At 41.3% G+C, this 15177-nt stretch overlaps 1 protein-coding gene across 1 annotated transcript in view; it reads left to right on the top strand.

Annotated features, from left to right (window-relative positions):
* Positions 1 to 15177, top strand: part of nkain2 (sodium/potassium transporting ATPase interacting 2) — a 72414-nt gene that overhangs the window by 26408 nt on the left and 30829 nt on the right. The window contains exons 2-3 of the mRNA XM_018696149.2: positions 10782 to 10919; positions 11913 to 11993. Coding sequence (XP_018551665.1) covers positions 10782 to 10919; positions 11913 to 11993 — 219 coding nt within the window. The remainder of the gene's footprint in view (positions 1 to 10781; positions 10920 to 11912; positions 11994 to 15177) is intronic.

The raw sequence follows: 15177 nt of genomic DNA, 5'->3' as shown, positions 1-15177 counted from the left end.
CATACTTCTTTGGTCAAACTTGTATTTACCAGTGTGAAGAAACTGAAGTTTTGTTTTTTTAGTTGGGACCCCTACATTAACTTTTTCCAGTGGGATGTGGATTTTTGGTTTAGACTGACAGTGACAGAAAAATTAACTGGTCCAAAATTGTAACTAAGCTGATGTATGTTCAAGTATTTGATTTACTGGTAAGTTTGGTTTCAGTTAGTTATTTGATGATATAAAAAGTGGGTGAAGCATCATCATTGACAGCTGCGTTATCCAGGATATTTTGGCCTTTTGTTTTCACAGTGGAAGGAAGTGGAGACATGTCTTCCATATACAGTCATTGATTTGTGCCAGGTCAGCAGGCTGGGAAGAACAGGAAAAACTCACTCAATTCTTGCTTGGGTTAGGCACGGTCACACTAAAGTAAAACCCTAAATTAGCTACTTTTGTTGTGTTCTATATTTGTAGCAGTTTGTTAGCAAGTAAAACCCAATACTGTGTTTAGCTCCTAATCAGTGTTAATGTTAGATTTTGGATTAGATTGGAGATAACTGTCAGTAGTAAAGAATTTGCAGCCTTTCAGCCAATAGTTTGTGGACATGTCTGTAGCTCTTTTCTTACATGGTTAGCAAGTGTTGATGTCAGAAATTCACCATACTACTGTACTCTTTTTCCGTGAGTTTTGACATTGGTCATTCGCCGTCACTGCAGGTGGACCCATGAAAGAGAGACAGCTAACACTAGCTAGACACCCCTCCTTTCTGTTACGTGGGTTGAACACAACACTGAGGGTGTGTAAAACCTGCCAACGATTCAGCAGGTGTTGAAATAAAATGAACTAACAACCTCTGTCTGAGTAGAATATACACTTAACAGCACAGTGGGCCATCCCAAATGGTGAGTGTTGTACAGGGACAAATATCTTGTGGGAGTCTGTGAGTCCTCCCTGTCTTGCCTGCAGATGGTTCAAAATGAAGTAGGAGGACTCTTCACTGGTACCAAGAAGAGAGACCTTATGTCCCCTGGTTACCAGTCAAATACAGAATTGGTTTTAAGTTTCCCTGATTTGTTTTTATGGATCTGTGTGGTTTAGCACCAGACTACATCTCTGTTCTCCTCAGTCCATATTCTGCATCCCGACTCCTCAGATCCTCTCATCGGTTACTTCTTTTGTTCCTCGTTCCCATTCAAAATCCAAAGGTGACTGAGCTTTTTCCATTCGTGCCACTGTTTTTTTTTTTTTTTTAATGTCAATCAAAACCAAATGCAACTCATGCCCAGTAAAAGAAAAAAGAAGGAAAAAAGAGCCAGAAATTCAAATGACAGTACCAGGATACACAGTTACAAAAACAGATTTCTCTTTTCATTGTTGTTTCCAGGCAAAGGGAGCAGCAACCAGCTGACAGAAAACAAAAGAGCATCGGCAGAAATAGATAGAGACAGAGGGGTGGACAGTCACAGACAGAGAGGGAAGATCTGTTGAAATACCAAACTGATTAGCCGGTGTTTCTGACATTTAAATGCCACGTTTACATAAAGAAATGTTTCCTAGGAATATTAATCATGATAGTTAATTCACAAGGAGATGTGAAATGGATCCATGGTGCTCTTGGCGGGAGAGAGGGACAGAGGGAAGAGGCGGTGAGGGACAAATACAGAGGGAGCATTGGCAGAATGGAATGGTGTGTTATTGGTATTAATGGCAATGTCAGAAATAGTTATGAGTTATGATTATTCTGCTAGAAGTCTTACCCTTCTTTACTATCAGAGGAAAGTGAAGGTGTGTTGACCCTCAAACCCTGTGGTGTTCAACAAGCCATGACCAGCAACACATAAGAAATATCATTTCTTTAATGACTTTTATCCATAGTAGCATAAAGTAATAGGAATGCAAATGTTATAGTTGTTGTTGTTTCAGTGTAAAATGAAACCTCAGGTAACGTCATCTTTTAAGTCAATGGTCCGAACACGGCACAGACCATTGAGTTAATAGGTGAGATCATGTTGTCCACCTTGAAACGTCTTCATCTTGATTGCTGGGCTGAAACAGCTTCTCAACATGAGGCACCATAATGCTCTAGTACTTGTCTGAAGTGAGAAAGAGCTGGGTATATTCCAGCATTGAGGCACTTTGTCAGTATAGTTCCAAGCTGAGAACAACCAAAAAAAAAACAACAACAAAAGGACAAGGAGAAGAGAAGCAGACACAGTAGAAGAGAAAGGGAATTCCCTCTTCAGCATTTCTGGTTAGGTAGTAAAAATAAGATTTACGTAAGGTTTATGTGTCTGTCTCTCCGGTGACACTCCATCTAAGTACGTCGGACATCTGTGGGACCCAAACTGTAGTTACAATTTGTTCAGGTGCTGGGACTTATTATTGCAAATTAGTCGAGAAACTGGATTTTGCCTGTGGGCCAGCAGTTGCTCATCATGTTTCCAAGTAGTCTGTCTAGAGCTGTATCATGGAGGTGAGTGACCGTAATGACAGCCGTCAACTGGTTTTCTACAGCACAGCTTTCATTAACACACTGCCATCTTGATCCATCTCAGTTGTTCCACATGACACATCAGGGTACTTACAGGATTTTGCTAACTGGCTAACACTGCCTCCATCTTCGCTTTCCATCTGTTGACAGCCATGGCAGCCAGATATATAAAGCTGACATTATGACGGGCCAACACCAGTGCAAAACAGATGAACCAAATGTGTATAATCTGGACAGGGATCTATGAGGGGTGACAAGTGTTGGGTTAGACTGATTTGTTGGGCCCATACTTTTGATATCAGATATTGGCCACTCATGCAGTATACTATAATTGTGACTGATGGCCTTTCTTGACAGCTCATAGAGGCTGCAATGGACTTCTGTATTCTTGTACAGAGTGTTAATTCTTTGGATTGTACATTGGGCCTCCTTAATGTGTTCTGTGCCATTGAAATGATGGATGTATTAGATGCACTTGCCATAAAGGGCCATCGAGTGTAAATAATTTCCTAAGTATGAATTTCATTGGTGTTTTCTTGGTACATTCACACTGAGCTTCGATTTATCTGAAGCCTGGAGTTGTACAGTACTACCTTAGCTTTTTGGTCAGATCAGTGCCACTCGAACTCTGGTGCAGAACCTGCCTGAAGTCACTGGTCTTGAACCTCTTCCAACGGACTGAGGTTTTGGTTTCCACCTTCCTCACATTTTAACCCATGTTTTTACGACATCATTGTTAAACGTACCACGCGACTTTTGGCCTCTTGAGCTAATCAGTTCAGTTATTTAGAGTGATATTTTTAATTTTGTGAAAATTCATGACCTGATCATCATTGTTACCATTTCCCACATCATGTCTCCTTTTGTTTCTAGTACTCCTTTGATCTATTTAATATATGATGTTTCAGTCTAAGACCATCAGAGAAAATCATTACAACATAAGTTATGAATAGAAACTTTGGTACTTTGTAATGGGGGGAAATAGAATGAGAGAGTTCTGCATGATAACAACAATAAGTTAATTTCCTAGAAGGTGGTGTGAACCATGAAAAGATAAGGTGCCAAATCCAACAGCAGATCTTGCCTGCCATGATATAGCCCAAAGGAAAGCTGCAGGTTTGATTGGTTCCTAGGTGTCAGCTTTGATCATCCCAGCTAAAGAATACTGAATATGTTGGCTCATTGTTTGTTGGGTGATTCAGAAACCCCCTAACCAAAAACTCTGCATCAATGTGTCATTCACACCCTCTCTACACAGTGATAACACCAGCTGTGTGGAGGTAAGAATGAAAGCAAGCTCTTTCTTTCTCATTTTTGACATGACGATCTGTTACGTATGTGTGTTTCACACTGTGACAGAAAAGACTGAGTTGCATTTTCTTTCGCAGGTTTTCATTAAATTCTGTAAAACACACATCACAAACAATGTAGGAAGCATGATCGAAATTTAGCATTTATGTTTGTTTGATGTTTTCATTTAAGCAATGATATAGTCTCACTTCACATAGACCTGATGTTTGGGTCTGGGTCACATGCATTACATCATGATTTATCAAATCTGTTTGCGTTGCTTTTTCTTGCATTTTCCCTTTCTTGATATGCCAACTTTTCCACCTCAGCTAAACACAAAAACTTTTTGCCATATTTTGAGATTTTTAGCAGGTCCACTGGTGTGGCTGTTCGAAACAGCTACGAGGACTTTTGTACAAACTCATTCTTTTCAAGCATAACCTGGCACTTAAACATCTTGGTTCTTGATCTCTCTACATTGGTCTCCCATCAAATTTAGAATGCAATTCAAGCTTCTTGTGATCATTTTTTGAGCTCTGCCTATGATTAGAAATCTTCTTCAGCCTTTCACCAGCAAATCTCTATGGTCCTCTGATCAAGGCTTGTGGCTTGCTCCTCACTGCAGGCCCCCAACTAAAGGAGACTGTGCCTTTAAAGTCTCTCACCTTAGGTCTAACCATCTGAAGACACTGTGGGCATCTCAGCTGTTCAAACTTAAGACATTGACTTTTTTCCAGTCAAAATAAAGTTCTTCTGCAAGTGTTTTTGGTGGGTGTGGAAATTTATAGATTCTGACACAAATTTCAGTTCCAGTCATGAAACATTAATACGTTCCCAGAGTCAGGTTTCATATTAGTTGAACCCTGGTGTTTTTTTTTTTTGTTGTTGTTTTTTTTTAGCCTCACCTCAGCATGTTAAGCTGTAGAGCCATATGATGAAATGCTAGTGCAGAACAAAATATTAAGCCGTATCTCCCAAAGTATCTTGATAATCCCCTTCACCAGCCTAGAGAGCCCTTAAGATCAAGAAAATTTGAAAGGTGCACCACAGGGCTCAGAGGGAGCTTAACACAACTCTCTGGAAAGTTCAGCCAACTCATGCAAAGGTAACACGTCAGCTGTATGAGTCACAGGTATTATACCAGCACCTATTCCCATGAAAGCACTGTTACAAGGTTTATGACCACAGCCAGAGGTATACCAGCCTAATGACCAGCCTGTAATGTTAATTTAAGTGGAACTCTCAGTTGGAGTTGGGTGCAGTCTATCTATAGCTGAGTGACTAAGGACATTATGACTATTACAGATATGATTGAATAGTTGTGATGACAGTGAGCGGGCCTGAATGGGGGGGGGGGGGGATTGGATATTTAATGGAGAGATTTTCACCTTTTATCATCATTGTCTCTCTCCATCTCCACCCCTCTTCTATCTCTTCCTTTCCTTCCTCACCATTTGCTCCCACTCCTTCCACTCTCCCTCTCCCTTTTCTCTTTTCCCTACATCCTTTTATCTTTGCCCCTCTTGCTTCGCTCAGCCCATCTTCCCTGCCGTCTTTTCCTCTCTCTCCGAGCCCTAAGTAGCCACAAATGGTCCCTAATAGCCTCCAATGGAGATGAATTGATCGTTGTGTGAACCGAATCGATAGGAGATTGCTTTTGCTGTACACAGTGGGATACTGCGCAGGCAGGCGGCCTTAATTAAGTTAACAGTAAACCACGATTGCTTCGAAGTTTTATTAGGAGAATAAAGTTTATGATGATTACAGAGACAGAAAAAAATTATGGTTTCAGATTGAAAGCCAAGGAGGGAAAAAAGGGTATATATTTACCTCGATGTGTGTCTGATTTGCTTGGATGTTGCTACTCAGTCGTGATGCTCCCTGTCTGACTCATAAAGTGTTTGTTGGACGTTTTCTCGCTTCCTCTGCTTGTTTTTCTCTCTGCTCCATCCCTGCTGCTTTCCATACCTCCTCTCCTCCACCATCTCTTCCTCCAGCTTCTTCTCACTATCCGTCTCACCCTACCCCGACTGACCTCAGCTCCTTCCCTTCACCCCCTTCCTCTCCCCCCTCTTCCCTCCCTCTCTGTCGTCTATAATGGGATGAGCAGCAGAATTTGATCAGCAGTTTTTTAAAGGTCACAGAACCAAGCGAAAAACTCTCAGCCAAAGCGCAGAGGGAACGAGGGAGCGAAGGAGGAGATTGAGGAAGGTAGGAGACCAGCAAGAAAGAGAGAGAGGGAGAGAGAGCTAAAGGGCCAGCAGAGTCGAGGGAGGGGAAGGAAGGGGAAGCAGAGAGGGAAACGCCGCATGGGGAGAAGGCAGAAGGTGGAGATGGAGACAATGGAGACTGAGAGGAAGGGGAGGAACAGAGAGACAGGCAAGGGGGGAAGGTAGTGCAGTAATAGAGGAAAGAGATGGAAGAAAAGAGAGAGGAGGCAGATGAGGTAATTTGCTGTTTTATGACACAACAGATCTGGTAACAGATGAATGCATATTAAATATGTAGGAGAGGAAGAAGAGGAAGGAGAGCATGAGAGGAGGAAGAAAGAGGTAGGGAGGAAATGAGAAGATGAGAGAAGATTAGCAGAGTGGATGGGAGAGGGAAGAAGGTAAGGAGGGAGGAGTGGAGTGACAGAGGGACATAAGATGAGACATTTTCTCACCTACTGCCTCACTGTCATCTTCTTCTCTTTCCTGAGCAACAGTCAGATCCTAATCACCTCTCCATCCCTTCAGGCCCTCTCATCAGATCTCTTGGCCTGTCTCTGTCTGTCCCTCACCGTCTCATTCTCTCTCCCCCTTCTCTGTCCTCTTCTTCTGTTGAAGATAAAAGACACTTTTATCGCTCTGCAGTGTCTCATAATGGTCACACAGTGCAGCTGTCTCTCTGTCTGAGGCAATCATAATTTTTTGATATTTCTATCATTCTATCTTTCATTATCAAATAGACCAAATCTTTTCCAAACTTACTGAAGATTTTCTCCTTTGCCTCTCTGCCACTGTCCCTTTCATCATCCTCATCTCCCTGCTGTCAATCTATTCCCTAAGTGTTTGAGCGTGAGTCTCTTTCTTTATCACTTAAGCAGCATGTCTGCGGTGTGTGTGCCTTTGTGTGCCTGTGGCAGAATGGGTTTGCTCCAGGTGTATAGAAAGGCAAATGCACATGCACAATAATTTTTTTGTTTCGTTTTTTCACCATAAATGACCAATTTATGTCTCTCTTTGCATTTTTAAAGAGCAATTTACTCATTTCACTCATTGAAAATCTTGTTTTTGCTGCTATGCATTGCTTTACCCTCCTGCCTTGATGTAGCGATGTGGACGTGTACTTTGGGGTGTGTCAGTACATGGTGACATCACTGGTGGGTGTGGTTAGAGGTGAAACTGGCTTGAAACTATCAAAATCTGCAAACAGAAACACTATTATATGAGGTAAAAGATGATACTTTTTAGTTAAACATATTTCTAATCCTTGCCAGTGAAATCATACAATCTAGCCAAAACTAGGGCAGCACAAACCTTTGTTTAACATGTTTAACCATTCATTGGACACAGGTCTCATGCACTCTTTGCATATGGTTCGTACTTGCTTAACATCACTTGTCCTAATTCCGAAATATTTCCAAACATAGCCCTGAACTCTGGGGGGCTTTATTCAGAGCTTTTAAGATGAGAAGTTTAAAACAATACAAAGTGCTTAAAAGTTTTTGGGAGATTTTGACAACTATGTCCATGTCTGTCATTAACATTTGACGACTGCTGAGGTCCCCGCTAGGTAGCTATCTGAAACTGACGTGAAGTGAGACCTTCTCAACAGCAAAGAAGTAATACTGTCAAAAAAGTAATACTGCAGCATTCAGAGAGAATTTTAACCACACAACAGCTGAGAGTCTCATTTTTGTCAACTTGCAGAATCAGCCTTAATTAGCAACAGCTGGGTAAATTCGCAAGTGACGGTGTCATTGCAGCTGCTGAAAAACTGTTGCCGACTAAACCTCTCACCTCCAACAGCTTGTTAAGACACTGTTAATTATGTAAATAAAATCGCAGCTCTTGAAATTAGAAAATTGTACTTTTTACATAAAAGCAATTAATTATTCAGCACTAGCCAAAACCAGTGGTGACAAGCAGATTATTGCTACTTTGAATGAAGTGCAGAATTATTTTTCAGTGCCACTACAAAACTAGACCACCTAACTGGCCACATTACATGGGGGTTGAGGCTGTGAGAGTGGACAACTGGACAGAGATGGATGCACTATATGTCTTTAGTCAGTCTCTCAGATAACTGCTGCATTTGGGAAACTCATGCTAACAAGAGCATGAGCATCAGTCTATGCTTACAAAGCAGTAGGAGGAATAAACATTCTCAGTCCCTGAGGGATTCTGTGCTGGCATTAGACAGATTGACAGAAGGCTGCATACCAACTTGTTTTCTGTGTTTCTTGTAGCGCACACACACTCACACAGATCCATACTGTATAGTGCATGTATTCAGACTTTCATGGTGAACTTCAGTATTAGTTTTTTGTGTTTACTGTCCAGCCTTATCACCTTTATGATGCACAACTATGGAAAATCAGCGCATATTATGAGTGATGAGCTGTGTCCACAGGTGGATGCATTGTACAGTATATACCAAGGTAGACTATAGCTGAATGTGAACATGCCTCTGCCCTTGTGCTTTAAGCAACAGAACTGAAATGAACATCTCTGTCTGCAGCATCAAAGCCTGTCGCAGCAGATCCCAAAGGACCCGGCTAGCCAGCTTGAAGCTCCACCTGTACAGCACTGAAGCTTTCATCTGCTGCACATATCACAAAACTGCCATATCTGCTAACATAGCTGCTGCTAGCGACCGTGCTCTGCGCGCATCTCTCCACCCCTTGAGAGTCATCGCCGCTGAAAGGCAGGGCGATTTCACACCTTCCTCAAAGCTTCTGTCATTTGACACATGCAAAGGAAGCTGGGATTATGGCAGTGGGGGCTTATGCATGCTTTGTCTTTTGTATGTCAGGAGCACTCAGTGACTTAATTACAAAGAGTGATGTACTGAGGCAGCTGAAGTTAGTTGTTTTGCAGCTGAGCCATGTAATGAGTGTTTCACATCAAAAGCTGATGGTGGTGTGAAAGAACAGATGGTCTGGTTTTGAATATTGCTCTTTATTGGCTCCCATATTAACCCAGGTTAGAACAATGAACACTAACTAAAAAATATGAGTTTTTGCTGTCTGACCATTAAGGGTGTGTGTTGTTATAACCAAGAGAAATCAATGGTTGTTGCCTTTAGTGTACAAACAAATCCTTTATTCTTCCTATCAAATTTTCTCTCCTCCAATTGTGCTAGTGTGATTTATTGTGTGTTTTTTGGGGAGGAGTGCTTGTGTGTGTCCCAGCTGGAGTGAAGACTGTTTATATTATTGGTGATGAAAGAGGGGCCCCCAGGGGCCTCAGTAATGGGCTGGGAGGCCTCTGACTCCTTATAATGGCCTCTGTATGTGTATGTGTGCGTTTGTGAGAGAGGCACAATTGCAGCACTATATAATTGTCAATGGGAGGACACACTTTTACATAATAAAATGAAGCTGATACACAAAGAAACACACACATATACACACAGAGATGGAGCCTGTCAAAGACAAAGAAACACAATGTCTCTCTCTCTCTCACACACTCTCACACACACACACACACACATTGTGGTGCCAGCTGAGCCCAGTGTGTCCAATAACAGCAGGTGCTGTCAAGTGCAAGCACAGCAGACCTGCCCTGACATGGAGACACACACACACACATACACGGGTGGATGCACATATGTCGGCACATCACACACTCTTTCATACAGCCTCCTGCCTCTTGTAAATCTCACTTCCAATAAACATTCTCATATTTAAAAACCAATGTTGGATAGGTGTCATTTATACAAGGTTGCAGTTTATGTGTGTGTTAGTCAGTTTGTGTCTCTATGTGTGTGCCCGTGTCTGTGTACCTGCTATCTGGCTGCGAAGGGCTGTAGTGTTGCCATATGGTCTCACATTAGGGCACCCTAAACTCAGCCATCTAGAAGTGTGTGTGTGTGTGTGTGTGTGTGTGGTGTGTGTAGGGGTGGGGGAACAGAAAATGAAGCCCTTGATTTGAGATGTAAGCTGTTGGTCTTTAAACCACTTCTAGCTGATAGTGTACAACAGTACATGTATCCTTGACTTTCTCTCTCTTTTCTTTCTTTCTATATTAATTTCCCCTTTTCTTTGTCTCTTGCTTTCTCTTTGTCTCTCTCTGTCTCTACCCCTATCCCTCTCTCACTCTGTACATGTGTGTGTTAATATATTTAGCAGTGCCATATCATACGCTGTGCTGACTTCATTAACTATCTCAGCATGAAGCTCCACTGACTGAATGATAATAAACTCACACACACACACACACACACACACAGTCTTGGGAACCTAACACAAATGCACAGATAACTGGTTACAGTTTACTTCATTATGATTAAAGCACTAATTGTAAATACATCCTCTTTAACCTCACGTACCCTTAAGCAAGGCCATTGTTATGGAACAGACTTGTCCATCAGATTTGGCTCAGTATGATATAATTTGAATTTGTTGTGAACAGAGTTGGAGAAATTCTAGTGGTCTCATGTACTTCACTTAATTGAGTGGTTTATTTAAAGATAACGATATGTGCTTAATTTGTCTTCACTACCTTGTTCTCATCAAATTTCATTTGATCATGTCATCAAGTGCAGTGACCTCCTCAAATGGTTTGTTTTTGTCCGACCGTCAATCCATATTTTAGAAATATACAGGTAACCATCAAATACGAGAAAGAACAGCAGCAGATTCTCACTAAAACCATCACATGTTGAGTTAGATTATCCTGCTTTATATAAATGCTGGTGTGTTTTTTTTCAGTGACAACCCACAACTGTCAAATATTTCACAGAAAACACTATTTGTTGATTTTTTTTGTCGCTAATGCCCTCTCTCCTGTCCTCCTGTCCTCCTCTCAGGTCAGTGTGTTGGAGCGTCAGGTGATAGATTTCCTGGGCTACCAGTGGGCTCCCATCCTGACCAACTTCCTCCACATCATCGTCGTCATCCTTGGCCTGTTTGGCACGATTCAGTTCAGGCCGAGATATGTCACTGGGGTGGGTTTAACACACATACACACACACACACACACACACACACACGCTTGCTCTTTGAAAACAGCCATTTTACATATCCTTTGCTCCAAATTTAGCAGCAGCTTCTTTTCTGTCTCACTGGAATTTAGTTTGTAATTTATAGATTTCATAGCAGCTCCATTCATGAAAACTGTGTCATATCATGTATTAAACTGCTCTGAGAGCAATGTTAGATATAATGTGTAACAGCTTAACAACTTATCCTCTCTCTTATGTTGAAAACATTTCATTCATACCTAAAGCAGTTCATATATAACAATAAATATGACTCAGTTTTCATCAATTATTGAGTTGGTAGATCCAAGTTTGAAGGAAGACAGAAGACGTCAATTTGAATATATTATGTATATAGTAAATAAAAGGTTAGAGAAGTGATATGGAGTGGGAGTAGGAATATCTTGCCAAGTATAATGTGTTTCTCTTTTCTGTCTCTGGCAGCTGTCGATAAAATTATTTATATTTCAGAAAACTTTCAGAGATTCCCATTGCGGCTGCAGGGCTCCCCGCAGCCCATCGACCCCTGCCAGAGACCTTCACGTGCACAGACACACACACACACACACACACACACACACACTGAATATTTAGTGAGAAGATTCAGATAATGAAAGGGAATGAAAGTTTGATATAAGCTTATAAATTCTGCCTCCCTTCCTTCCATCATTCATTCATTCTTTCCTGCCTCTTTACACACATAGACACTTGTGCTTCTGCTATCCATTTTCTCCCCCTGTCTGGTTTGATTCAGGTGATTGGTTGCTCTCTTTGCCATTGTTTTTGTTTCTCTACATCTTAACAACATCAAAAGTGAAGCCTCCCTCTGTCTTTTCTCTCCGTCTCGCTCGCTTCGAATGCAAGACATGAACATGCTTTTTTAATTCTCCAGCAAAGGCCTGTCAAATCTTATCTGCCTCTCACTTTGCTCTCTCTCTCTTTCTCTGTGTCTCTCGGCAGTATGCAGCCTGGCTTGTAGTGTGGATGACCTGGAATGTTTTCATCATCTGTTTTTACCTGGAGGTTGGAGATCTGTCCAGAGTAAGGAAACATTTTCTTGTACTATTTCTGCATCCTTGTCAAGTCTTCTGCTGTGCATGTCCAAAGTAACAACCACTGGCAGGATTTCTGGAGGTAGCATGTATCATCCTTAAGGCCTCCGTTTACGCTTGCATTTCAAATGTCACATATAAAAACGGAGATGCAGATTCTATATTTTCCTAGAAGTCTACAAATCCCTTGAAAAGACCAAACCAGCAATGAATAATCCCACTAACAAGTATAGCCTGTGCTCTGTGCCTGTAAGGTTTTTTTGTTGTTCTTATAAACTCCAATGAGCCATGACATGTCCCATCATTATATATGAATATGGGAACTATAGTTTATTTTGAGCACTATCCTGCTGCCTTAAATACTTGTTAGCGTGGCTAATGTGTATCAATCCGCAGCTGAAAATAGTCCCCCCCCAAAATGCATTATTCACTCCCATTTGAAAAGTTTTTGTTAAAAACTACAGTGGCCAGCTGTTTTAGCCTTTAAAATTGTATTTTGGTGACCAATTTTTTGAGATGTACATTTTCCATTTCAAATTTGTGTCCTCTTTAGCCAGATCACAAATCCTATTACATTCGTGTAGGTTCTTCCATGCATGCACGGTGCAGATCTGGATACACCCTCCTCCAGTCCAGAGGAGGGTGGTGACACACTTGAAGCTGTTTGTTTTTATGTGTCAAGAGAAAAATTGCTTTTGTCTTCACGTGCTCTCAGTCACACCGCTTCCTTGCCTATACAGATCACTGCTCTATGAAACTAGTCTTGTCTTTTTGATGCGCTTAGCGTCACTGGTGTGTTTGTGTATCTCACACTCAAACACACCTTTCTGCATAGAAGACTGTGGAGCGATGTCCCTCCTTTGACCGCAAGTGCCGAAATCTCTGGAATGACTTTCCCTCCTGTCTCTCCTGACAGGAAGGGTCACATAATTTCAGTGTAATTTTGGTGTAACTTCAGCTGCCATAATCAGGGGGGCGAGACCCTGTCAGTGGCTACTTCCACAGACCACTTACTGATGCTGTTACACTCGAGAGGAGAAAGGATTAAGTACGCAGCTTCGAAAGACAAGTTCATTTACACCTTTTCAACATCTGGCATGAATGTGAAAACAAATCCCTAGGTGGTTTAAGTTTTATGCTTTTCTTGCCACTAGATACCTGCATGATGCACCTAAGTTACATTGAAGTGGCTTAGTGTGAATTCCCACCATCTCATTTGTGATGATTTATGAAAGTATGTCAGTCCTCTGCATTGGTGTTGTGAGACATAAAAGCTGAGTTTGTTGAAGTCTCTGCAAAACTTTAGCCTCTGTAGTAAAATTTGTCGATTTTAAATACAGATTATCAACTTGGAAAATTAATTAGGGCCAATCAACGCTTCCATAAACAGAAGAAATCAGTTGACGGGAGTGCTGATTGTGGCTGATTACACTCCGTGGTGTGGTGTTGAAAAAAATTGTAGCTTTCCCAACACAATTTGCTGTAAATTTCTTGTTCTATTGGACAGTTATATAACATGTCTGCTATCCATTTGATAAATCACATAAAATTGCAGTTACAGCACCACATATCATCTCTCCCAATCCTCATCTTATTGATATTCCCTGCCTTTCAATCTTAATTACTGTTAGTTTGGACTGAAGCGTAATTGGCGCATTATCCTCAGCTAGTTTTCCTTTTTCCTCTGCTACTTGCTTTCTGTTCCTTTCACTCATCCCCCTGTCTGTCTGCTTGTCGTGCGCACACACACTCATACACTGTGAGCCTTGTTAAGTTTTGTTGCCATCCAAATTATGGCCATAAGTTTTACAGTGAGTCAACAGTTGTATGAAATCCCTCCATCTTCTGTCTAGACACCTGCACTTTCATTGATCTCTGATTTTAATGATATTTATACCGTTCACTGCCCCGAGGCTTAGTTTTAACAGTCACTACAGCTGGGAAGCACTGCGTGGGTTTTGTCTCTATCACACTGAAAATACAAGCCTGTCTGCCATTTTAGAAGGCTACAGAGCAAGTCAGGAACATCTGGAAAAGTAGCATAATAATGGGTCAAAGGGTAATTAAATAGAATGAGATTAATTAGATCCCCACATTGAGAATTTATATTCGATTATAAAACTATATGAGTCTAATATTTCTCTTCATTTCATTACAAAAAGCCTTTTTTAGAGGGTTCGGCTTTCCTCACCAAAATCAACACATCTGGTTCCTAACGAGGGTGAAGCAGCCTCTTAATTAGCTGAAACCTTTATCAATTACCCGCTGACCAATCAGAGAGAAGCACGCTTAAACCAGACGCTGAACAGCTTGTTTTTATGACCGGAACAGTTTGCGAGCGCCTCGCTCAAGGGCATATCAACCTTGACCCAGTTACTGAGGGAGAGGGGAGCACAAATGCCCGCTCCTCCCCCCCTCCCCCCGCCCACCTCCCTAGATTCACCAGCTGTTGTATGAGATACGAATCCATCACCTACCGTTCCAGGGCTTGTTTACTGACCTGAGGGCTATTATTACACTGGACCACATGTAAAACAAGTATGGCTATGGTTGTTGCCATGAAAACAACAAAACTCCCCAAACTACGACAAAACCAGATCTATGCTCTGCTGCACAGTGTCAAATCAAAAAGGTGGATATGCTGCTGTTGATACAGTATATTTCTTCGTTTTCATTAGTATAATAAAGAGCACCATTTTACAATTGCAGCATTCATTTCAACAGTGAAAATTATGATGGGAACTATTAACTGACAGCCTTTTTTCACAACAAAAACAAGACTAAAACTAAATCAATTAACATGACCTGTTGTGCTGATAAGCAGCAGTTTATTCCAGTGATGTTAGCCGACGTAACCAGTTCTTGAAAGGAAAAATGTAACAGGCCAATATGCATCCACAATCCCTCTCAAAATGTGACAAAAAGAGACAAAAAATAAAATAAAAAGTACAAATCACAAAAAAAGTGTAGCCAGCATGCTAACATTTAGTTTTACAAACGTAAGATAACGTTGCATTATCCAGGGCTGTGGATCCAGATGGAAAATTTTAACTAACATTCATGTTTACTGTCAGTAGCAGCAGGTGCTGAATTAATGTTGGCTGTCAACCAACCAAATCTTCCTCCAAATGTTTGCCAAAGGAATATTACTGTGCTAATTTTGTCTTGACTTT

This window comes from Lates calcarifer, linkage group LG7_1 (assembly GCF_001640805.2).
Source record: "Lates calcarifer isolate ASB-BC8 linkage group LG7_1, TLL_Latcal_v3, whole genome shotgun sequence".
In the NCBI taxonomy this organism is placed as follows: domain Eukaryota; kingdom Metazoa; phylum Chordata; class Actinopteri; family Centropomidae; genus Lates; species Lates calcarifer.
This window is presented reverse-complemented; position numbering and strand designations above follow the sequence as displayed.